The sequence below is a fragment of the Melitaea cinxia genome, chromosome 27 (assembly GCF_905220565.1).
Source record: "Melitaea cinxia chromosome 27, ilMelCinx1.1, whole genome shotgun sequence".
NCBI lineage: Eukaryota > Metazoa > Arthropoda > Insecta > Lepidoptera > Nymphalidae > Melitaea > Melitaea cinxia.
The window spans coordinates 7492747-7519768 of NC_059420.1; the positions used below are offsets into that span (position 1 = coordinate 7492747).

Sequence of the window (27022 nt, forward strand, 5' to 3'; positions counted from 1 at the left end):
TTATAAAATTATAATTTGGATGCTTAACATCAGGTAACGAAAACACAACGCACTTAGTTTTTTGGCGTTGAAAACCAAGTTGTTTATTTTAAACCAATTTTGAATTCGCGACAAAGAAGCGTTCACATCATCATAATTTACTTTTTAACCGACTTCCAAAAAAGGAGGAGGTTCTCAATTCGACTGTATTTTTTTTAATGTATGTTACATCAGAACTTTTGACCGGGTGGACCCATTTCGACAATTTTTTTTTAATCGAAAGGTGGTGTGTGTCAATTGGTCCCATTTAAATTTATTTGAGAATTAACAACTACTTTTCGAGTTATATCTAATAATGCGTTTTTACTTGACGCTTTTTTCGTCGACCTACGTTGTATTATACCGCATAACTTTCTACTCGATGTACTGATTTTGATAATTTTTTTTTGCTGGAAAGGAGATATTCCTAGTTTAGTACCATGATAAGGAAACCAGGATCTGATGATGGGATCCCAGAGGAATCGAGGGAAACTCTTGAAAATCCGCAATAACTTTTTACTGGGTGTACCGATTTTAATAATTTTTAATTTAATCGAAAGCTGATGTTTATCATGTGGTCACATATAAATTTTATTGAGATCTGATAACTACTTTTGAGTAATCTTTGATAAAGCGTAGTTACTTGACTATTTTTTCATCGATCTACGGTGTATTACTCGTCGATGTAATTGAAGTCGGTTAATTATTTCCTATCAACTTTAAATATTAGAGAAGTGTCATCTGCAAATAGCACTATATCACAAATATATTTAACATGAAATGGCAGATCATTTATATATATTAAAAAAAGAAGAAAAGAGAGAAGAGAAGTGTTCCTCCCCGTTTGTTTTTTACCGTCTGTATAACGAGTGCTTTGGAGAACTCTTCGATATAGTGCCACGTTTCTACCATCGCACAATTCAACGGAGGACTAAGTTTCTTCCACACCTTAGATGCTTAGTTTGCAACCAATGTGCGAGCCTCACGCGCATTCTTTCCGCGTATATGCAAACTGTGGAATGAATTTCCTCCTAAGGTTTTCCTTGAGCGATATAATTTCAGGGTTTTCAAGCATCCAGTGTCTCTTCTAATGTTGTAGATATCCGTGAGTAGCTATTTAACATCAGATGGCTAACATCAGATGGCTCTCATCAGACAGCTCGTTAGCTCCCCATGTTATAAAAAACTTAATGGCAAAAAAAGTTAAAGGCACCATATAACAAGTACCTACTAGCTTTCGATTTAAAAAGAAATCATTAAATTTGGTACATCTAGTATAAACATAGAAGATAACATAAAAAAAAACAATCAATTATTTAACTTAACAGATTAAATAAATTGTTTTTATTAAATAAGTTGTTGATCTCAGGGTCAGTTGTGAGGCTCGCGTCGCTTTGACCGGTTGCCATTTGAGTTTAGCGTTGAAGGTCAAAACAATGTTGAATATATATTATTAATTCATATTTTCGTATAAGGAAAATGACGCTAAAAATGTAATGTGTCAGTTCTAACTTGTTTCGTATGTTGTGGGTATAAAATTGTGTTCTTATCTTGGTAAGATATATTTAAGATGATTTGTTTCCATTTCACAAGTCGTGGAAAAGCTATTTGACGGATCACGGTATCCGGAACTTAAAAGTTTCTGATTCATTATTCTTTTTTACCATCGAATCCTATATTTATCAGATTTCTATTCGCGTATATTAATCTCGAAGTTGCAGATTATTGATTGTAAAGAAGCAGATCCTATGGCCTATTCTACCTCCCGCTGTCAAAGTCTATTTGTATCGTCATCTGTCAAATAGCGTTATCCACAACTAATGACCTATGCCCTTATAATATTAACTTCAGCTAAGTATTAAGTCGAATAGTCTGTATGAAATGGCTACATAGCCATAAATACGCTCATTATTCTTCGCAGTCTGTAACTATCTTAAATTTTTATTTAATAACTGTGTCCGCGTGGAATTTAACAAAATATTTTTTTTTCAGTTTGCAGCAGATTTATAAAATAAATAGACTTCTAAAATAAAGTAGCCTAAGTTGCTCTTTATTACATCAACTATCTGCCAGTGAAAGTCCAGTCAAAATCGGTCCAGCCGTTCCAGAGATCAGCGGGAACAAACAGACAGAGAGACAGACAACAATTGTAAAAAAATATTATCTTGATATATGTACCGTGTATACATTCATATGGATTTAGTAAAGAGCTGTCATTTTAATATTACAAATAGATAATTTTATTTATTTGTATAGATAATAATAATTGTAAAACAAATTCTAATTAAAATATCATCACATCATCATTATCACAGCAGCCTATCGCAGTCCACTGCTGGACATAGGCCTCCACAAGTTTACGCCAAAAATGGCGTGAACTCATGTGTTTTGCCCATAGTCACCACGCTGGCAGGCGGGTTGGTGACCGCAGGGCTGACTCTGTCGCACCGAAGACGCTGCTGCCCGTTTTAGGCCTGTGTATTTCAAAGCCAGCAGTTGGATGGTTATCCCGCCATCGGTCGGCTTTTTAAGTTCCAAGGTGGTAGTGGAACTGTGTTATCCCTTAGTTACCTCTTACGACACCAACGGCAAGAGAGGCGGTGGCTATATTCTTTGATGCCGTAACCACACAGCAATTAAAATATACACATTTACAATTGAACTAAATATTTACAGATAGTTACGATATAAATCATGTCCGCGTGGAACGTTGCCACGAATATAGGCAGCATTTCCCCGTTGAATCGCTGTACCGATTCTTTGGGCAAAAATACACTAAACCTCCTGTGACTAGTTTTTAATTTGTAAATTTTTTGCAGTGTACAAAAAATAAATAAATAAATAAAACATGATTTATGTACGATAACTGAATTAAACTTATGTTATCTGCGCTAATTACATAATCTTAGGTGCACATCTCATTTTTTTTACATATTGTTTTAAAACGAATCTCTTCTCGCTCCCGAACTAAACTAAATAATCAAAATTATTAATTCAAGAATATAAATAGGTAGTTTTATCCCGCGTTTTTACGCGCATTAATTTTAAAAAATATATACTAAAATATTATATAGCCTATCTTAAAATGGACTATCCATCGAACCAGTAGATCCTAAATAAGCACGTACAAACAAACAAACAAACAAACTTTTCAGCTTATAATATTACAATAGATGTGTATGTATAATTATAATCATTATTTATTTATAGCTGCCCGGACAGACTTCGTTCTGTCAGAAGTTAATAGTAAAACAAATGTAACATTATTCGAGTGATGACTTTAATTTTTATCTAATAAATAAAATTCTCGTGTCGCGGTGTTTGTAGTTAAACTCCTCCGAAACGGCTTGATCGATTTTCATGAAATTTTGTGTGCATATCGGGTAGGTTTGAGAATCGAACATCTTTCATCCACTAAATGTTAAGGGTAGCACATCCCTATTTTTTTTTAATTTTTAGATAAATTATTTATTCTTTATTTTATTATGATTTGGCGTTGAAAACTACATACAATCCTAAATTTTCACCCTTCTACCACAAACCCCTATTTTAAAATAGCGTTTAGCGGTAAGACAACGTTTGCCGAGTCAGCTAGTTTTGTTATAAAGACCTTTTTTTTTGTGTCACTAGGTCAACAAACAAGCGTACGGCTCACCTGATGGTAAGCGATTACCGTAGCTTATAGACGCCTGCAACACCAGAAGCATCGCAAGCGCGTTGCCGACCCAATCCCCAATCCCCCCAGGAGCTCTGGTCACCTTACTCACCAACAGGAACACAATACTGCTTGAAAACAGTATTATTTTGCTGTGATCTTCAAACCTTCACCTTCCTTAAGCCTTAAGGAATATATACAAAAAATTAATTAGCCGAGTTGGTCGAGCCATTCTCGAGTTACGTGCTTAGCAACATTCATTTTTATTTATATAGAAGTTGTGTAAATATAAGAAATAATAAATAAATAAATAAGCGCTTGTTATTATGTACTTTGAGATATTTATTTATAATATGTACGATTTTATTTTTGTGTTACCCACACATTAGGAATTCTAAACTTTTTTGAATATCATATCTATATTTATTTATTTTTATTTTTAACAAACGCTTCACACTCAACGGCCTGGTCTGGAAATACACACAAAACACAAGCACAAACCACGAAAAGTATCTATATGGCCAATATAAATGATTGTCATGTGCGGAGATCGACCCCGCGTCCGTTAGCGCAACAGCCTGTGCTGTGACCGCTGCGCCAACGAGTCGTCAAGATATAATCAATGTCATAATTAAAAAAAGGTTCTTTATTCAAATAGGATTTATAAGCGCATCGATTTGAGGAAAAAAATGGCAAACAAACTTTAAGATAATATATATATATATATATTTATATATATATATATATATATATATATATATATATATATATTTATAAGGACCCGGTTTCTACCAAAGCGGTGAGGAGAGGAGCCGAAAGGAAAAAACATATCTATTAATATAATAATTTCGTTATTTCCACGTCTCCTCTCCGCCTAGCTTCGGTGGAAATGCATCAAGTGGAGAGGAATGATGTCTAATTTTTAACCGCCTTTCAAAAGAGGAGTGGCTTTCAATTCGATTGTATTTTTTTTGTGTATGTTATCTCAGTCAACTTTTGTCTGGGTGGACCGATTTTGATGATTTTTATTTTAATTGAAAGCTAATGCTTGTCATGTAATGAGTAATTTGTGAGTAATCTTTGTTAACGCGTATTTACTTGAATATTTTTCGTTTACCTACGTTGCATTACTTGTCGATGTCATTGAAATCGTTTTTTTTTTCGTTTGCTAGCAAACACTTAGTCTTAAAACTTATTGCCGCGTCCTAACAAGCGGCGTGGCAGAGCGGAGATATGTGTAGCCGAGCATATGGCGGCGCCCGCGCTGTGTTTCCGTCGATGGTTTAAATATTGAAGAATTAATTATCTTTCTACAACCTAGAATCTCTCTTATTTAAGTAAATTGACTAACCCGTTGGCGCAGTTTGTAGTGACCCTGCTTTCTGCTCCGAGGGTTGTGGGTTCGATTCCCACCCCGAGTCTGGGTGTAATATAAATATTTATTTATATATTTATATATGTATTATTTATAAGTATATTTATCGAAAAAAAAAATATATTTAGCTATATACCACTCGGCTGTTACCTATAACACAAGCATTAAGTTGCTTACTTTAGGAACAGACGACCGTGTGTGTATTGTGTAGATATTTATTTATTTATTTATTTAAATTGACATATAATTTTTTTAGTAACATGACGTCTTCCTTTGGCAGACAGCAATTGACTGATTTGGAGATCTCCACAGCACGCATCTCCTAAGGCTATTAGTATAGAAGGCTTTATTAAAACATTTAGGAATACGTTAAAGAAAATAACAAAGATTTAACTTAAAAAAAAAACTGTAATAGCTGTCTTATCACTCATAATAATAATATATTCTTTATTGTACAATCCAAATCCAATTTAATCCAAAATATGAACAAAACCTACTGAGTAACTAAAATAATTGTGTTTGCTCACAAACGAAAAAAAACCGACTTCAATTTCATCGACGAGTAATATAACGTAGATCGACGAAAAAATAGTCAAAATCGGTACACCCAGTAAAAAGTTATTGCGGATTTTCGAGAGTTTCCCTCGATTTCTCTAGGATCCCATCCTGGTTCCTGATCCTGTGGATCCTGGTTTCCTTATCATGGTACCAAAATAAGGATATCCCCTTTCCAACAAAAAAAGAATTGTCAAAATCGGTACATCCAGTAGAAAGTTATGTAGTATAATACAACGTAGGTCGACGAAAAAAGCGTCAAGTAAAAACGCATTATTAGATATAACTCGAAAAGTAGTTGTTAGATCTCAAATAAATTTAAATGGGACCAATTGACACACCACCTTTCGATTAAAAAAAAATTGTCGAAATCGGTCCACCCGGTCAAAAGTTCTGAGGTAACATAAAAAAAATAAAACAAAAAAAAAGTAAAAAAAAAATCCAGTCGAATTGAGAACCTCCTCCTTTTTTGGAAGTCGGTTAAAAAAGATGTACAAAGGCGATCTTATAGCTGAAGAGCGATTTCTTCCAGATAACCTTTGGGCTCAGGACACGATATAGTAGTGACGGAAGTGTACAATATTCTTCAAGATGAATAAAAATAGTGTATGATAGATTCAATAATATATACGCATACACATATATAATTATCATATCATACACACATATAATATCATAGTGAGCTCTCACAGACAATCTCTGTTAACTGAGAATATATTAATAAAAGTATTTATTTATTTACAGAAAGAAATACAATTTATGTGATAAGCAGTGCAGCAAAAACAATTAACAGTATAAAATATATAAACTACTAGCTTTTGCTCGCGACTTCGTCCGTGTGGAATAATGACATTTAGCTAACTGGGGAAGCTCTCAGAAAAAAACTCGATTTTGAAACATTCTTTATTCGTGTTCCGCTCCTATAGGTCTTAGCGTGATAATATATAGCCTATAGCCTACCTCGATAAATGGGCTATCTAACACTGAAAGATTTTTAAAAATCGGACCAGTACTTCCTGAGATTAGCGCGTTCAAACAAACAAACTCCTTAGCTTTATATATTAGTATAGATTATGAAAATATGCCATTAAATAACACAAATGAACATACAGTAGTTAAAGATAAATAATAATAATAATAATAATAATAAAATAATAAATAAATAGTTTGCTGTCTATATTTTACAGGACACTTTTTTACAGTTAAACAGACCGTGTCACTCAGTGATAATGTAGGATTGTCGTGATGAAAGAATTTTTAAAATCGGTGCAGTATTCAGTTTATCCTCTTTAGAGTATTAGTGTCTGAAATATAAATAATTGTGACGACGCTAATATTAACGTAGACCATTCGAGAATCACTGAGAGTTTTCCTCAAGATGTAATGCGTTTCCTGAACTGTAACTCTTACTTATTAGGAAGATGATATTTTATTTTATGGTTAATAATTTAGAAAAAATACGCTTTAGCCTGTAATATCCCACTACTGGGCATAGGCCTCTTTCCCCATGTAAGGGAAGGATCAGAGCTTAATCCACCACGCTGCTCCAATGTGGGTTGGCGGATATATTCCCTATTATGAGTAACGATCGCTAGCACGTGTATAGAATAACGACTGGGACCGACAGTTTAACGTGCTCTCCGAGACACGGTGGGGAGACCCATAATTCTACATGGAAAATGGATGGATGGAAAATGGATGAATGCATGGATGGCTATGCCCAGCTGTGGGATGTGACAAGCCGAATCAGTCAATCTAATTAATTTAATTTTTTTCTTTTTTAAGTACAATATAATTATTTGACTTTTATATTATGTATTTTGTTTCAGGTATAAACTTTTGTGAGGATAAAATCTATAATGTTGAGGTATGTACGTTTTATTTCGAGAACGTCAAGATTACAACGGCGTTTTTTTTATTTTCTTCTTATATTATTATTATATTTTGTAGCATTATTGTATTGTACGTTATTAATGAATTAAATATTACGAAAATTACTCAGAAAATTGTTAAAATTCAGAAATTGTAATAGAATCTTGAGACGAACTTTTTAATGGATGAAAATTATTTTACACTAGCTGCCGGACAGACTTCGTTCTGTCAAAAGTTAAACGTAAAAATTTAATTTTTTTAGTATTAAAACCTTCCGTGGACTCTAAGGAACATATAAAAAAATAAATTAGCCGAATTGATCGAGCCATTCTCGAGTTATGCGCTTAGCAACATTCATTTTGATTTATATAGACTAGCTTTTACCCGCGGTTTCGCTCGCATTGAAGTCATTAAATAAGTAGAGAGAGATTTTATCTTACATTAAGTAAAAAGTATCCTATGTTACTTCTAATACCTCCAAAAATATGTGCACAAAGTTTCGTGATGATCGGTTGAGTATTTTTCGCGTGAAAGCGTAACAAACAAACTTACATTCACATTTATAATATTAGTAGAAGTAGATATTTACTCTAGTGTAATTAAACGGAAGCGCGTAAGCAGAAAAAATCCTGGCTTCCGTAAGGAAGAGTTATCTCAACAGGAACACACAATGGTTTAACTGTAATCTCGTGTAAGGTTTAGGTACCAATATCAACTGCCCTAGATTTTGAGCAAGAAATATTTATTATTTATATACTAAATAGGATGTTTTGTATTATATAAAAATGGAAAATTTTTCTCGGACTAGTTTATAATTGTATGTTTGCTCACAAACAAAAAAAAAAGACGCCCGGTTTCTGAAACGTTTGTCAAAGTATAGTTCTGCTAAACGACTGTTAGATTAAACACGGCTGTCAAATAAATTTAAGTTGCTGAAACGTCATTCACAGCTCACAGCAAAACTAACTAATCATCTATTAGTTTGATTTAACATTCGTTTTGTAACATTTAGTCATGTAACATTTATAATTAAATATTATTTTATATATTTGTGATGTACTAAAACCTTTCGGAAACCGGGCGTTAAATTACAAGCATAGCACAACACATATTATGCGAAATAAGTCAATAACTACTGGTCAGATCTTGTTTTAATTTAAATGACATTCTCTTTGGAGCTTACTTCTTATGAATCGATTTTAATATGTGGAGTACAATCTACTGAACGAATGACCTCGTTACGTTTCTCGTAACGCCATCTATCGCGTAGAGACTAAAGGCGTAACGACATTTTCTAATAACACCATCTCGTCGTAACGTATCGTCGATAGATGGCGTTATTTAATTCTATTATTTACTGTTTGATATGGTATTAATCTTTTTCTTAGACTAGTTAGCCTTTTTGTGCCTATTTAGACAGTCGATCTGAATGAGTAAATATCAGTCGTGAGTCGTAGCTGACGCACACACTTTTTTTAAATTAAAAGCTGGTGGTTGCCATGTGATCGCATTTAAATTCATCATTCGATCAAGATCTTAATACTCTTTGAGTTATCCCTAATAATACCTATTTAATTAACTATTTATGAAATATCTACCACCTATTACTTGTCTATACTATTGAAGCCTTTTTTTTCAATTCTAAGCAAATAAAATGATTTTGAAGACGGTTAATTTTTTTGTTTTTTTTGTTTTTGTTTTAGAATAATTGTAGTTTCATATCTTCTGGTGAACTCTGTAGCGGCAATTACAGATGGAGACGAGATTTTAAATAGCTTCTACAATAATATATCATCAGGTATTAATTTTCTTGCCATTGTTAATTATTAATAAGAACAATTCACAAATCAACACAACCGGTCACCAACTCGCCTGCCCAGCGTGGTGACTATGGGCAAAACACATGAGTTCACTCCATTTTTGGCCCGAACTAGTGGAGGCGTATGTCCAGCAATGGACTATATTAGGCTGAGGCTATATTAGGGCTTAGGTGATAATGATGATGATGATGAATAAGAACAATTAATAATAAATATTATTAAACCCATCACAACGGCCTCCACTAGGATTTACCTCTGTGTCGGGCCCGGAAACACACACAGTATACAAGCACAAACGCCCAGACCATGACAAATATCTGTATGGCCAATACAAATGTATGCCATGTATCGAGAACCCGGAACCGCCAGCGTTGCGCTAGTATAATGATCAAAAATTTAAATAACTACAATGATAAAAATAATATTTAAGATAAATTGTTACTATCACAATTAATTGAAGAAGTTTTAATAAAATTTAAAGTACAGAGCCATTTTGCCAGTTGCAGATAAAGTTTATCCAGCAGATAATTTATGAATAGACTTTTACAGCAGGAGATAGAATAGTTCATTAAGATCTGTTTCTCCTCAATTAGCTACAGCTCTTAGTCTCATATTTGCGGAAAGAAATATCTTATAAGTCAGTCAGTCAGTCAGTTTAGCGAATCGCAGTCCACTGCTGGACATAGGCCACCCCAAGTTTGCGCCAGATATCCCAGTTTTCCGCAATCCTCATCTCGTCGGTCAGTATCTCATAAATGTAATGAAATTCGATGGTAAAAAAGAATACTTTACACTTTAGCCTGTATTATCCCAATGCTGGCCATAAACCTCTTTCCCCATGGAGGAGAAGAATCAGAGCTTTATTCACCACACTGCTCCAATGCGGGTTAGCGGATATATTGCCTACCATGAGTAACGATCGCTATCAGGTGTACATGATAACAACCGGGACCGACGGCTCAACGTGCTCTCCGAGGCACAGCGGGATGACCCACAAGGACTGTACAGCAAAAAAAAAAATTATCAAAAACCTTTATCTGTTGGATACCCTAATCCGTAATTATATATCGTAACGAAACGTAAGTTTAAGTGACTTTTTGATATGACAGCAACGACTAATTCAAAATGCGACAACGTCGTTGGTGATGGGACTGGTTGCTATGAATGCTACCACTGCAAGGAAGATGCGGTGGAGAAATTGGTGAAAAGGAAGAGGGATAAAACGGAATTCCAGTATGTTCTATTCGAAAACAACTCGGTCGGCAAAGCGTACGGCTCACCTGGTATACACAAACAGCAAAAGTATCGCAAGCGCGTTGCCGAACCTACCCCCAATCAGGGTCAAATCAAAATAATACATGTGTATTTTGATTTATATCAACTGATTTGATTATGTGTGTATAATCTGAGCTTCTCTTTCGCTATCAAATTTTGACAGTTTGGCGGGTTTCTATACAATTTCATTAAATTTGACTCTTTTTAACCGACTTCAATAAAGGGGGAGGTTTTATATATTCCTTAAGGCCCGCGGAAGGTTTTTATAACAAAATAAAAATTAGTCATCTCTCGAAAAATGTTATATTTGTTTTACTATTAACATCTGACATAACGAAGTCTGTCCGGGCAGCTAGTTATAAATAAATAATGATTATAATTATACATACACATCTATTGTAATATTATAAGCTGAAAAGTTTAACCGACGCCTTAAAGCACGAGGCAATTGTTATATACAGTCTGTTAGGCTACAGCTGCCATATTGGCCATATTAACAGCAACCTTGAGTGCTCTAACCGCTTATCACTTTACCTACATGCATTAGATATACCAAAAAATTATATCCTCGGAAAAAAAATTATTTAATTTATACCTTCAGCTGACTCGTACGCTTGTTTGCCGACCTATTTGTATAAAAAAATTACTTAAAAAATTCTTATATTACTTGAGTGGATGAAGACACATTTTTTGTTTTTTTGTTTTTCAGGTTGTTTGACTCCACGTGCTCGACAGCGACCTCGATATGCTGTTTCTCACAAACACAGAATATTTTCAGGTATTGTTTACAATAGATTTATTTTATTTAATACTAGCTTTTGCCCGCGACTTCATCCGCGTGGAACAGTTTCTTTGAGTTAACTAACGCACGCAGCGGAAGCTCTCAAAAGGAAAAAAACCGATTTCGAAACATTCTTCATTTGTGCTCCGCTCCTATTGGTCTTAGCGTGATGATATATAGCCTATAGCCTTCCTCGATAAATGTGCTATCTAACACTGAAAGAATTTTTCAAATCGAATCAGTAGTTCCTGAGATTAACGCGTTCAAACAAACAAACTTTTCAGCTTCATAATATACTAGCTGCTGCCCGCGAGGTCGTCTGCGTGAACGATATACAGCACCAAAAATACCCACACCCAACACAGTTCCGCTACCACCTTGACGGTACCGTACGGACCGTACCACTACGGACCGGTGACGGGATAACCATCCAACTGTTGGCTTTGAAATACACAGGTCGAAGACGGGCAGCACTGTCTTCGGCGCGACAAAGTCAGCCCTGCGGTTACCAACCCGCCTGCCCAGCGTGGTGACTATGGGCAAAGCACATGAGTTCACGTTATTTTTGGCGTAAACATGTGGAGACCTATGTCCAGCAGTGGACTGTATAGGCCTTAATGATGAATAAAAAAATCGGTCCAGCCGTTTCAGAGGCATTTAAACTGATAAATAGATAGATAACTCTTTAATTCATATCCATATGTTTTGTTACAGGTCAAACATGAACTGTGGTCGGAATAACCCTGAAGGCCACCCTCGGAGGGTAAGAAATAGCCTAAGATCGGTGCTACCCGGAGAATATCCGTGGAGAGCTTGGATATACAGGTAGGCTTTAAATACATATTTTTTTATATCACTTGATTGAAAAACAAGAGTACGAAGAATGGTAAGTTAAGTATTTAATCTCCTGATGATTAGCGGCTACTTAGGCTACATCATCAGCAAAAGTGGCGAATGCTAGCGCGACCCCATCTCGCCCTAGCCAGGTGGACGACTGCTCACACGTGGTGGTTTTTTAGTCAGTAGGAGTACCGCCCGTAAAAAAAAAGCTACATCATCAGCATAGGCTGATATATCTAATGAAGGCCATAAGGCCATGGCCTCCATTCGATAACAGAAGGTCAGTGGAATAAGAAGTACTCCACTGACCGTTGGTTTACTTCCGAACTATGTCAGTTACTTTGGCCTTCTTCCGGATAGTAGTTCCGATGCTACGAATGTTTACAAAACCATGAGCATTGCAAGCACGATAACGCCTTTTCCCCAACTTTTATATCCTCTCATTAATAACTAGCTTATATCCTAAGCTTCATCAAGGTTTAATCAAAAATAACTGGTACCAGACTAATTCTATTTAATTCGCTTCAGCCTGTAATATCCCACTGTTGGGCATAGGCCTCTTTCCGCATATAGGAAAAGGATCAGAGCTTAATAATTATATTTAATATAATTACAGTAATAAAAATGGAAATGTCCCGTTGTGCGCTGCCGTGTACATCAGCTCTGACAATCGAGCTCTGTTGACGCCTGCTTCATGTGTCTACGGACATCTGGCCGAAGACCTCCGCGTCAGCTTCACTAAAGACTTTGAAGAATCTTATGATGTCAGGAAAGTTATACCTCATGCATATTACCTTAAAGGTAAGTGTACTGTGACCTCTCAATGAGCCAGTTAGGTTTTTGTATATTTAAAAAAGGGAACACATTAATTCTTTGCTGTATCTCAAATCAAAATAAAAAATAACCCTATTCAAGGCTCCAAAAGCACTTATGAATCGTCATTTTGATAGTTGAAAGTGTATTTCTTTGAATGAATGAATACAGTTAATGTGAAGCTACCGGACTCGAAATGTAAAGTCTGCAGAGAATAATCGGCAAAAAACTCCGCTGCTACAATTAGTAAATTGTGTTTCTTGGAAATCATTATTTATAAAATATGAATAAAAATTTTTTTACCGACAATGATAAAAAATATAAATAAATATAAAAAATCAAAAATAAAAAAAAATAATTAAAAAATAATAATGATAAAATATGAATAATATTTTTCAATTTTACATACATTATTAAATAAAAAATAACGAGTGCAATTAGAAAAAAAAGAAAAAAATAATAATGGACCGAGGAATTGAACCATGGTCTTTTCGGTTGCGACCGGTCGATCTCCCAACTACGCTATTACAACTTTACTGACAGTCGCGAAATTTACCTTCGTATTCTAACGATATTTTTTCATTGTTAAAAACTGGGATAAAACGATATTGCCATTAAAAAACTAATATGGATAAACCTCTAGAGATGGGTAGGATCGACAACGCCATTGCGATGTTGTAATGATGTAAAAAAAGTCACACTAGCTTAATATATTTTCGTTTACAGAGACCCACTACTACGATATAGCGATTGTGGCTTTGTCGTACGAAGTGACTTTACCTCGGTGGGTGAAACAAGTCTGCCTGCCTGAAGTTGCTGCCAACTACGCGACGCCCTGCATCACTGTGTCAAGCGACGATAACTATGTAAATTATAATTGTGTTTATTGTCCAAACAAAAAAAAATACTTCGATTTGCATAGACTATTATAGTAAACATTATCTATACACTAATATTATGAGGTGAAGTTTCAAACTTTGTTTGTTTGTAGGCGGTAATCTTTGCAAATACCGATCCGATTATGAAAATTTTTTCACTAACAGAAAGCTACATTATTTAAGAGTTATATAGGCTATATTTTATTGTTATTGAACAAAAAAACCAGTGAAAAAAAATTGGTTGCCTGTAAAGTCGGTATACGGGCGAAAGTTTTACGTGACAACGACTTGCTAACTGTGCTCGAGTGGAAGGGACGCGTGCCTTTCACTTTTTATGTCTGTCTCTCTCGCTCTTAGGCGGGCTAACCATGCCCGAGTGGAAGGGACGCGTGCCTCTCACTCGCTCTCATTGTGAGCGCATAACGTGAGCGGAGCGTAACGCAGTTTCTTGAAGTGTCACCCGGCAAACCAATTTATAAGACGTTGTCACGTCAAAATAATACTCGTAGTATAGGTAAATCAAGTTGGAACAATACGAGAGATGAAAACTTTACTATAATATATTTGCATCACAAAATTAATTAACGTAAGTGTCGTAAGAAGTGACTAAAGGATAACACAGTTCCACTACCATATTGGTTAAAAAGCCGACTGGTGGCGGGATAACCATCCAACTGCTGGCTTTGAAATACACAGGCCGAAGACGGGCAACAGCGTCTTCGGTGCGATAAAGCCATCCCTGCGGTCACCAACCCGCCTGCCCAGCGTGGTGACTATGGGCAAAACACATGAGTTCACGTTATTTTTATAGTCAACTCCGACGCACGACTGGAGTTTACTCCTTCAGATTGACTGTCTAAATAGACAAAAAAAGGCTTACTAGTCTTAGAAAAAGATTAATACCATATCAAATGGTAAATAAACCATATTGGATTCCGATAGATGGCGTTACGAGAAACGTAACGAGGTCATTCGTTCAGTAGATTGTACGCCTCATATTTTTTTCATACAAAGGCCTTATATGAAAATCGATTCCTTAGGAGTAAACTCTAAAAGGATTATCAAAATCAGTAGCTCTAGTAAAAAGTTTTGAAGTAATGTATATAAATAATTGTATTTGCTCGCAAACGAAAAAAAACGGACTTCAATTACAGCGTAGGTAAACGAAAAAATAGTCAAGTAAATACACATTATCAAAGATTACTTCAAAAGTTGTAAACAGATCTCGATGAAATTTAAATGTGACCACATGATAAATATCAGCTTTCAATTAAATTAAAAATTATCAAAATCGGTACACCCAGTAAAAAGTTATGTGGTATATAATACAACGGAGGTCGACGATAAAATAGTCAAGTAAAAACGTTTTATTAGATATAGCTCAAAAAGTAGTTGTTAGATTTCAAATAAATTTAAATGGGACCAAATGACACACACCACCTTTGGATTTAAAAATAATTTGTTAAAGTCGGTCCACCCAGTCAAAAGTTCTGAAGTAACATACATAAAAAAATATACAGTCGAATTGAGAACCTCCTCTTTTTTAATTCGATTAAAATATTTTTACTAACTTACATCGGCTAGAAATGTCTGACAATTCAACCACACTCAAAAAAACCTTTGGCATAGTCTGCAGTTTCCCGCTTTCTGTTTTTGGTAATGTGGATATGATTTCTTCTGTGTGTTTTCAAAACTGACACAGGATTCCGTAGTACAAATAGCCTTCCAGTGAGAGATTTTTCCAGATAGCCCCCACTAGAGTTTAATTGTGTGTCGAAGTCCAGAAAAACACAAAAAACAAATATCAAGCCACGTCTCGTCAAATTAAAAAAAAATTACTATAAGGATTTCATTTGTATAACTCAAATAATACAAATAAAAGACATAATATTTTAACATAAATCATTTGAGATAAATCTATAAAAATAAATAAAATTGGAGTGTCTGTTGTGATGTTTACACGGTACATATACTAAAATAACGTTTTCTACTGTATGTCTGTATGTCTGTCTGTTTGTTACGGCTAATCTCTGAAACGGCTGGACCGATTTTCACGGAACTTTCACTGGCAGATAGCTGATGTAATAACGAGTAACTAAGGCAACTTTTATTTTAGAAATTTATTTATTTTGCAACTCTGCGAACTCAACAATATTTTTTTTAATTCCAAGGGGATGAAGTCGCGGGCACAGCTAGTTTAATACATATTTTCTTGTTTACAGTCGAATGCCATTATACCTCAGCAGTCGAATTGCGCGGTTGATGGTGTACCCTTAGATACGAGCTTCCTTTGCACGGTGTCACCAATAAATGACTACGACCCAGAGATAGGAGGAGGCCTGATGTGTCCTGAAGTGGTAAGCCTTAAAAAATTTAAAGTTCAATATTTTAACGGTTCCATTCTCCAAGTGTTCCATTCTTGGAGGGTTCCATACTTTAAGTGTTCTATACTTTATGCGTTCCATAGTTTAAAGCCTTCAAAAGACAAATGTACGAATAATTACAGAAATGATTAACATAAAGTAAGAATACTCTAGACATATACATACAGTATACGAATATATGTCATGTATACAGTGTAGCCGTTCTAAGGTAAGATGAAGAAAGTGGTGATGACCGTAGGTTCGATTTCTTATACAACTAGATCAGAAAAGAAGCATACATATCACCTGATGGTAAGCGATTACCGTAGCTTATAGACTCCTGCAAGACCAGAAACATCGCAAGCGCGTTGCTGACCTTACCCCTGACCCTCCCCATGATCTTAATCACACAGGAACAACATTACTTAAAAGCAGTGTTGTGTATCTTCGTAGGGTTTAGGTACTTTCCCAGAATTGCTGCTCCAAATAATAAATAATAATAGTAAATAAATATCTACAATACACACACGGTCGTCTGTTCCTAAAGTAAGCAACTCCAGCTTGCGTTATAGGCAACAGCCGACTGGTATAGTTAAATATATTTTTTTTCGATAAACATACATAAGTATGTATAAATAATACATATATATATATATATATATATGTATTACACCCAGACTCGAGGTGGGAATCGAACCCACAACCCTCGGAGCGGAAAGCAAGAAAGACTACAAACTGCGCCAACGGGCTAGTCAAATATTGTATGAATGAGCACGATATATTGTGCCGTGTTCTATCTTTGTAAATGTTTATTAAAATAATACTCTGATATTTTGCTTCAGGTGGTTCACAACCTACATCATACGATCTATGGTATCACTCTCTACAAGAGCGGTAATTCCTCCATCGCCGTACACACGAATGTCACGTACTTTAAGGATTGGATACACAAGAATTTAAGTGATTTATCGTAGAATAAAATAAATTAAATGTGTTTATATATATTTTTTAATTATTATTTTATTCCTTTCCATTCTTGTTAAATATAAAAATTCTGATTAGTCAATTATAGGATAAGTCCTTTATAGAATCGTAAACTATGCATTTGATCATGTCATGATCTTCAGCAAAGTATTGTGCATGAGCCCACAAAGGTTTCTAAGTTGGTACGACAAAAAATATAATTAAAAAAAAGCGTAGCAACATTGGTATCATATAATTAATGAAACGACGTTATATTTGGTCGGGAAAAAAGTTTTATTTTATTAATTAATTATATATAAAATGTACAATTTTGTTTGATCACTTATCATGTGTAGGTACCTCCTTTCTACCACCAAACCGCAAGGCATCGCATCAATCTGCACCGCTACGTTGTTGAAATCTCAAGATCTCGTACTAACCGCTTTGCTTCCTCGTTCCTAATACGCACCGCAAAAATTTGGAATGCCCTTCCGGCTTCAGTTGTTCAATTAACAATAACTTGGGTATTTTTAAATCAAGAGTGAATAGGCAACTTCTAGGCAAGGCGCACCATCCTAGCCTGCATCTTTACTTACCATCAGGTGAGATCGCAGTTAAGCGCTAGTCTATATATTTAAATAATAAAAAAAGGTAGTGGCAGAATTTCGTTTGTTGAAATTTTTTTGGACTTCTCATTAAAAAACCGCGAAAAGTAGTATGAACAATCCTCTCTTGATCATCATTGATGATATCTTGACCATCAGGTAACTTTAATAAACCAAAAGAATTCTGAAGACACCGAAACAGATGGAAAGCTGAGGCTGCAAAATCGCGGCTATATGAATTAAGACCCAGTCAAAGTCTCTCAATTTTTGTTGAGTGTCTAAAGACCCGACAAGCATCGTACCGCATTACTGTAATAAGAATCATCAAAATTAGCATGCCCAGTAAAATTTACGAGGTATAGTTCGCGTCATGTAAAAAGAACGCTGAAAGAAACTGGAGGGGGTGCGTTTGCGCATGGGTATCTATACTCGCGCACATAAGTACTACTGTTTTATTTTTTAATTAGGCTTTCACTCGCGGCTTCGTATAATGGTTATTGGTAGGTACATTAAAAAATACTAGAAATACAAGTGCGAATAATTCGAACTAAAGTATAATAATTATCACTTTACAAAATCACAATTATTGAAATGTCGTATTCAAAAATATTAATTATCTGTACTCTCGATATTCGTATCTTAATAGTTTTTATGTGTTTAAAATGATAAATTGATATTTGTTTTTTAGTGAAATAAATAGTAAATGGAGAATTTTGTAATTTAAAACTTTTGTGCGCGATAATATTTTAAGTCGACGTCGAACTGTCCAACCAATAGCACACCGGCAAGCATGCGACACGTGATAAACACGCCCGCCCCCTACCCCTTACCACCAAATAGACCGATAAATCGCCTCTGCGCAGCTTCAAGGCCAGCGTTCTTTTTACATGACGCGAACTATAACACCAATAAAATTACAGTCAAATTGAACACCTCCCCCCTTTTTTAAAGTCACTAAAAAGATAGTTATTTAATGGTGAAAGGATGAAATTTCCGTATCAGAACTTATTCCTAACAAACAACAGGGAAAATCGGTCGAATTAATTTAACGCTTTAGAAATAGTGTGTAAAATGTATTTTATCATATAAAACAATTTAAAATATAATGTAAAATAAAAACTTAAATAATATACAAACGTGTCATAACAAATTATTTGTAGTCAAAGATCTAAGTGGAAAATAATTATTTTATTAATAAAATTAATTAAAAAATTGGTATTTGTGTAAGTAAATCGTATATTTTCATATTTACTTTGTTACAAACACATCTCTGATTTTTAAAATTCAATCAAATAGAGAATCATTTTTTAAAGTCGGTTAATTAAAATAAATCAGAACTAAGAGCACATGTAATTCAGCTTTAAAAAATAATGCATTAAAGTACATTTAGCTCCTCGACTCTTACCAGATTTCATATAAAATCGGCTGTTTTTGATAATCGTCACTACATCTTGGGCTTTCCAGCAGCTATCTACAAAAATTTCCTTTATCGCCTTCAACATGAATATGAAAATCGTCATCTTCCTTGTTTTTATGTTCATTGGTAAGTCTTAAAAAAAAATACTTCTTTAGATGATACTTTCAGACATAGCTTTTATATCTGCCAACCCGTAGTGGAGCAGCGTGGCTCCGCTTAGTTTATCACTTTTTTGCTCCACTTTTTTAGCGCGAGCTTGGAGAGGCCATGTCCAAAAATAAACTGCGATAGGCTGAATTGATGATGATGAGATGAACCCGCAGTGGAGCTACGTGGTGGATCGCTACTTATGGTAAAAATATATTCGACATCTTTCTGTGAATGTTAAGCTCCGACCCTTCTTTGTGAACAAAGAGACCTATGCCAAGCATTTAGATTGCAGATTTTTAATTATGAAAATTAATCGCCCCACCAATTTTCATAAAAAAATCTTTATCTGATACTTTTCGAATCGATTTCCCATTTCATATCATCGATGTTCTTTCTCAATATTTATTTAATAAGAAGCTATAAGTAGCGATCGTCATCAGGTATCTATAATAACGACCGGGACCTATAGCTTAACGTGCTCTCCGGGGTAATTTGGGGAGACCCACAAGGAAGATCTGGTGTCTTGGTGGTCCAAGACATCCAGACCGGAAATAAATTTTTGTACAATTACAAATATCCAAATCCTAAACCTATCTAAGTAAGACCGTTTACCCATCAGGTACAATAATGGGCGCAAACGACAACGCCACTTGCTATGCCTGCGGACCCGAGTGCGCCCATGCGTGCGGCACCAAAAGGTTCAGATTCTGTTGCTATAACTATTACAGGAGAAATTCACGTGGAATTAAGGTGAGTCTTCCGTACAAATAAGCTGTGACCCGCGGTTTAATCCGCGTTAATGTTATATAGTCTACAGGCCTTTCCCGGTAGATAGAATATCCAAAGCAAGAATGTTTTTTCAATTTAAACTGTTTGTAATACTCGTGACCTGCATCAATAATAAGAATAGAATGTAAGGAACTTGCGTTCCTTTGTATTTGTTTATACACAAGCAAACATTTGCTTTGTGTTCGATGAGGATGTCAATGTTAGTTCTTGAAGTGTCTCGTAAAATTTCAAAGTTCTGTAGATTCTTGGAACTCGTAGGAGTGATAGCAGCTTTCTGTATCCGTGGTTCTCAATTCATAAAAACAACTGCATGTTGACGTCCAGCAGTCACCTGCACAAGGCTGCTTACATCTGTATCAAGTTATATGGGCACTTTTCTTGGAATATTGTAAGTACTGATGCAGGTGTTAAATTTTCTACAGTTATTTTGTGTCACGCGCATTTTTGGGTTCATCCCTCTATTCTCAATATGCACTTTATTTTATCAGTTCATACAAAGTTACCATTACACAAGAAAAGTCAGGATATTTCTGCTGTAGTTTACTACTCGTCCGTTGAACAGCTTGTCCATCTTAGGTACTGGAGCTTTAACTAAGGCTTCTACGGAAGTATCAGCAATAGGAATCTGATGAAAACTAGCTACCGTGTCAAGTCTGGTGTAAAAATGACCATTCGCTATTCGATCGGAAATTAACGGAAGGATAATGGTCAGAGTATTCGAATTGAGTTGTGGTAAATTAACAGAAAGTCGGATGTCACCACTTTTTTTCTTGACTAAGATGATAGGGGGGTATAGGTGGGTGTTGTAAGAGGCGACTCAGGGATAACATAGTTCCGCTACCACCTCGGAACTTAAAAAGCCGACCGGTGGCGGGATAACCATCCAACTGCTGGCTTTGAAATACACAGGCCGAAGACCGGCAGCACCGTCTTCGGTGCGACAAAGCCAGCCTTGCGGTCACCAACCCGCCTGCCCAGCGCGGTGATTATGGGCAAAACTGAGTCAAAAATGAGTTCACGCTATTTTTGGCGTAAGCTTGTGGAGGCCTATGTCCAGCAGTGGACTGTATAGGTTGTAATGATGAAGATGATAGGGCTTAAGCTAGGAGATTTGTTTCCAAGAATGATATTGTTTTGAGATGTCTGTTAATAATGGTGCGAACATTCTGTCTTTCTACCAAACTGATGTGGTCTTTTTTCACCCAATTTGTCGAGATTTCCATTCTTATTTCTATTTCGCCGGTCTTCACCCTAATTTTAGAATATCCACCAATAAAAAGATGTTTCTAATTGTTTAGCTATATAACTCCATTACTTCACCTTAATTGGTTAGATCACGTGTTTGTTAAGTAATTCAATAGATCTAGCGTTATTTAAAATTTCATATTTTAAGTAAAAGTAATAATTTACTTTTACATTGTATTGATCACTCAACAGCTTATCAATTTATTATAAAACAATCAAATTATTAAACTGAATTAGTTTAGTTGCTCGCTCGCTTCAGTCTGCAATATCCCACTGCTGGGCATAGGCCTTCTTCCCCAAGTAGGAGAAGGATCAGAGCTTAATTTACCATGCTGTTCCAATGCGAGCTGACGGGTTCAATTGACGAACTACTATTATTGCGTCGATATAAATATAATATGTAAGAAATATATATACTTTAGACGGCGCCACGGTCGCTTAGACCGAATATAAAATCATCATATCAAAAATTTCGATCTAGCGGTTACATTCTTTTATAGCTTAATTGGCTAGAGCACCGACACGGTAAGTCGGAGATGCAAGTTCGATCCCCGCTGGAACGGTCGATTTTTGATATGATATTCAAAATTGTTTAGAATTTCCAAATGTGTGGGTAACACAGAAATAAATCATACGAATATGTAAAAAAGTGCACTTTCGACTCAATATAATTAATTATATTTTCCTTTACAGCTGCAGGATCTAGATCAAGATTAGTCACACAGAAGAACAACGACGACCACGGACGAACCAGGACTCCTGTATGCCTTCTCGTAATATTGAAATCATATAAAAATGTGTTAAAAACATTATTTCTTTTTATTTTAATATAATTATGACAGTTACGTATTACGATCATCTACGTAGGGCTGAACTGACTAACTAGAGACTTTAAAAATTAAAAAAAATCTATACCAATCTACTAATAATTTTATGGCTTAAGCTCTTCAAACAGCTGGACCGATTTTTATCAAACATAGTTAAAGATTTTAGTTGAAAAAAGGCGCATTGAAATTGGTACCTACATTGGTTTGACCACACACATATACACAAAACAGACGTTAACGTCAAAAATAACAATCCCTTTTTTTTACATGGGGAAAATCCATGATGGATACCCTCCAGCGCGGGGGCGCCAGCGGGTTATTTCAGACTCCTAGAGACTGACTTAGACTGACTAAAAACCACCACGTGTGAGCAGTCGTCCGCCTGGGTGGGGCGAGATGGGGTCGCGCTAGCATTCGCCACCTAAACATAACACTCCCCTGTGTCAAGGATAAGCAAATGTAAATTACGGTACAAAGCCAAAAAGCATTAATCATTTTATCAGCCACTTAACAATGACAATCATTTACATTGTACAAGTATATGTTGATAATACACTACATATTATTTTGCATAACTCAAAATTGTTCGTCGAAGCACTCAAATTTAAATGGCACCGCAGTGTCAAGGCCGAAAACGGGCAGCAAAATGGAAATATTCTTAGTTTAAGATTTTACTTCTTGGATCAAGTTAACTTTTTTATTAGCTGATCGTTATAAAAAAATGAGCAAACACTTAGCTAGGTAAATTATTTTTTATTATACTACTAGCGGCCCGCTCCGGCTTCGCACGGGTATAAATATATATATATATATATATATATATATATATATATATATATATATATATATTGTCGTAAAAAGTAAATGACAAGAAAAATGTTATTGTGAGATATCCATAAGAGATAGACATATACCATAAAAGAGTTTTCTGTAGAGCTTTTCAATGTGTACAGTACTTAGTACATTATTTTGATAAATCTCGTAGGGTTCAGACTGTGTTTGCAATGTAAGCGGAAATAATTGTGTTTGCTCGCAAACGAAAAAAAAACCGACTTCAATTACATCGACAAGTAATACAACGTAGATCGACGAAAAAATAGTCAAGCAACTACGCGTTATCAAAGATTACTCAAAAAGTGGTTATCAGATCTCGATAAAATTTATATGTGACCACATGATAAACATCAGCTTTCGATTAAATTAAAAATTATCAAAATCGGTACACCCAGTAAAAAGTTGTTACGGATTTTCGAGAGTTTCCCTCGATTTCTCTGGAATCCCATCATCAGATCCTGGTTTCCTTATCACGGTACCAAACTAGGGATATCCTCTTTCCAACAAAAAAAGAATTATCAAAATCGGTACATCCAGTAGAAAGTTATGCGGTATAATACAACGTTGGTCGACGAAAAAAGCGTCAAGTAAAAACGCATTATTAGATATAACTCGAAAAGTAGTAGTTAGATCTCAAATAAATTTAAATGGGACCAATTGGCACACCACCTTTCGATTAAAAAAAAATTGTCGAAATCGGTCGTCACGGTCAAAAGTTCTGATGTAACATACATAAAAAAATACAGTCGAATTGAGAACCTCCTCCTTTTTTTTGGAAGTCGGTTAACAAAACAACTAACTGTAATGTACTTTCGATTAAAGCAAAATTTGTCGAAATCGGTCTACCCGGTCAAAAGTTCTGATGTAACATACATAAAAAAAAAAAAAAAAATACAGTCGAATTGAGAACCTCCTCCTTTTTTGGAAGTCGGTTAAAAATGTAATTATTTACGACATCACATTAGAAACCTCAGAAATAAAAGTATTTTTCCACTATTTAATGGATGTTATTATACATATAAACCTTCCTCTTTAATCACTCTATCTATTAAAAAAACCGCATCAAAATCCGTTGCGTAGTTTTAAAGATTTAAGCATACAGAGGGACATAGGGATATAGGGACAGAGAGAGCGACTTTGTTTTATACTATGTAGTGATAATGAAAATTCGTCATAAAATTTCACTCAAATTTTAAAATTACAACACAAAAAGCACCAAGTTGCGATTAAGAAGAGAATGTCAAAATCAGTATGATCAGTAAAATCGAATTGAAAACCTACTTTTTTGGAGCCGCTAAAAATGTATTTATTTGGTGGTGAAAAGATAATTATCATATCTTTATAAACCTTTGCGAGTTTGTACACGAAGTATCGGTGGCCATGGATCAGGGTCATCAGATTGATGCCGTGTCTACTGATTACTCAAAGGCATTTGCATGATTCCAAATTCTACATTCCTTCTGATGATTGGTGAATTTTGTATACATGGGTCTACATCTGCGATTATTTCATTTTATTTGATGGAGTGAATTCAGGCTGTTACAGTGAAAAGATTTTATTCGACATCTATGCCAGTAATTTGCGGTGTCCCGCAAGGTTCTTATCTCAGCCTACTTCTTTTTATTTTTTGGAACGAAGATCCTTACGGCAGGCTTGACATTTGGCTGGGCGAGCGAACTGAAAAAATGTGATACTAAAACCGTAAGAAAAATATATAACGGAAGTGACGTAATATCAGTCACACAACTGTATAATATGACGTTTGCAAAACTAAAATATTACCAGTTAAAAAATAAAATTTTATGTAATTTTATACTGGCGACAAAAATAAATAAAGCCATATGTTTTTTTATTTCACTTAATAGTTTGAATTATTATTATTATTATTATTATTATCATCTTGTTTGATTTATTTTATTTTACGGTTTTTGTTATTTTCTAAAATACTAAATTTCCTAAAAACTTGTATGTACTTAATTAAAAACCAATCAACAAATTAAAAAAAAAACAACTAGAAAATATGTATAAAATTCAACATTTTTTTTTCAAATTGTGTTGCTTCTATACTATCCGAAGGAACTTCGTTCCTACCTGGTGTCCCATGACACCACATTATTTTATTTTATAAATAACGCAGGTTCTATTCTCAAATATTTCAACTTAGATAGAACAGATACTCAGAATATACTTTATTGCACACCACTCATAAAAGAATTACATAAAATATTTACACATAGAGATAGTAATGCACAAAAGGCGGTCTTATCGCTTAGTAGCGATCTCTTCCAGACTACCTTATACCTTCATTTTCATTATACCGACTTACTGATATATGCTGACGATATTAAAATATATAACACACAGTTAAAAAATCTCTTGAATGTCAATTACTACTGTACAATTACAGATCGATTTGAACGATTTATTTATTGTAAAAACAACCACCTGACTCTGGATCTTACAAAGTGTAGCATTATCTCATTGTACGGGTCAACGCATCCGGCTCGAAGATGTACGGGTCAACGCACATTGAGCAATATGATTGTTTTGCTAATTAGTAACCTCTTTAATTTAGCTGATTTATTACGAAATTGTTATTTTTCTTATGCAGATTTCTAATGAAATTGATATTTGTTTGCTACGAATGACGTCAAATGACGTCTGTACTTCAGCCTATATATACTCAAAATAATCTTAATAAATTTAGTGTTTGATCGACTTTCATTGGGTTTGGTTTCCCTCGTAACCTTCCCTCACATGTCGTCTCTCACTCACACAGACAGGGCCATACAGTTTTTTGGTCCTTCGAGAATACAGCCTTGCTGCTGACAAGCTGCGCAGTCATTCTGAACCTGCAAGCTACAAGACAACAGTCTTACTTCGAGAATACAGCCTTGCTGCTGACAAGCTGCGCAGTCATTCTGAACCTGCAAGCTACAAGACAACAGTCTTACTTCGAGAATACAGCCTTGCTGCTGACAAGCTACGCAGTCATTCTGAACCTGCAAGCTACAAGACAACAGTCTTACCTCGAGGATACATACAGTCGTTTTGATCCTTCGAGAAAAAACAAATATTTCTTCGAGAAATCACTCAAGAAAACAGTCAATCAAGACTATAAACTCTACGGATTTCCATCGACATTTGGAGAATCCAGATACAGTGGCCACAACACTCACGTGGAATTTGTGTGACTGCGAATCGGTTGACTGGCTTCCCAGAAGCGGGTTCCACCAGTTAAATTGAGAAGGCGCAAACAAGGTCGCACTATCCACTGAGAGACTGGCCTGGACCTCTGAAGACGGTCCTATCAGTTTTACATAAACGTCAGCATTAAAAAATGATGAAAATGGAGGGATCACTTCAAATTTCAAATGCCACTAAGACCTCAACGACGGATCGAGGTCAGGCAACAGAATTGATGTCACTCCAAAGAACAAACTTCCGAGCTTTTCATCGACAAATAAATCGCTTGAAAGTAGATGAAATCCAAGACAAATGGGAGCTGGAAGACGAGTTACGCAACATACAAACGCGCTGGAACTCAATAGACGCTTTGCACTTGCAAATAGATAATATCCTACAAGGATCGGATACCCAGTACGATAGTGAGTTTTACGCCTACGAAGATTCATACAAGTCAATCAAAAGGGCGTTGAATCTTAAACTCACATCGACCATTCATCATGAAAAATCGACACCACAGATCGACTTGCCGTCGTTTACAGGCAAATATACGCAATGGCCTACGTTTTATGACTTATACGTAGAAAGTATTCACAATAACAATTTGATTACAAAAACTCAGAAGATGCAACACCTAAAGAGCAAATTACGAGGAGATGCTGAACGAATCATCCAACATCTAACTATCTCAGCGGACAACTACGACACAGCGTGGGAATTGTTGACACACAGATATAACAATCCACAATTGTTATTTACTA

The 27022-nt window shown here is 35.3% G+C and overlaps 1 protein-coding gene and 1 long non-coding RNA gene across 4 annotated transcripts; both read left to right on the plus strand.

The window, feature by feature from the left end:
• The first annotated feature begins 1522 nt into the window (after positions 1-1522).
• Positions 1523-17243, plus strand: LOC123667325 (transmembrane protease serine 11A-like). 2 transcript variants are annotated; one of them, XM_045601274.1, is made up of 10 exons: positions 1523-1572; positions 7433-7470; positions 9179-9273; positions 10405-10528; positions 11280-11348; positions 12066-12176; positions 12808-12992; positions 13731-13870; positions 16105-16239; positions 17088-17243. In XM_045601274.1, exons 2-10 carry the CDS (start codon positions 7463-7465, stop codon positions 17217-17219), a joined length of 999 nt encoding a protein of 332 aa, XP_045457230.1. In that variant the 5' UTR covers positions 1523-1572; positions 7433-7462; the 3' UTR covers positions 17220-17243. The 2 variants fall into 2 exon arrangements, with proteins under 2 accessions (XP_045457230.1, XP_045457231.1); XM_045601275.1 differs by lacking the exons at positions 1523-1572; positions 9179-9273; positions 10405-10528 and having other exon boundaries at positions 7448-7470.
• A 2050-nt stretch (positions 17244-19293) lies between these two features.
• LOC123667053 lies at positions 19294-22221 on the plus strand. Of its 2 annotated transcripts, XR_006745368.1 has the most exons (3): positions 19294-19356; positions 20000-20130; positions 22108-22221. It is a non-coding gene; the product is annotated as an uncharacterized LOC123667053 (long non-coding RNA). The 2 variants fall into 2 exon arrangements; XR_006745367.1 differs by lacking the exon at positions 19294-19356 and having other exon boundaries at positions 19773-20130.
• The last annotated feature ends 4801 nt before the right edge of the window (positions 22222-27022 follow it).

Excerpts from the sequence above, each read along its gene's own strand:
- LOC123667325 (XM_045601274.1), top strand. Across the intron at positions 9,274-10,404 it reads CTACAATAATATATCATCAG|CAACGACTAATTCAAAATGC; the intron begins GTATTAATTTTC and ends TTGATATGACAG. Across the intron at positions 12,177-12,807 it reads TGGAGAGCTTGGATATACAG|TAATAAAAATGGAAATGTCC; the intron begins GTAGGCTTTAAA and ends ATATAATTACAG.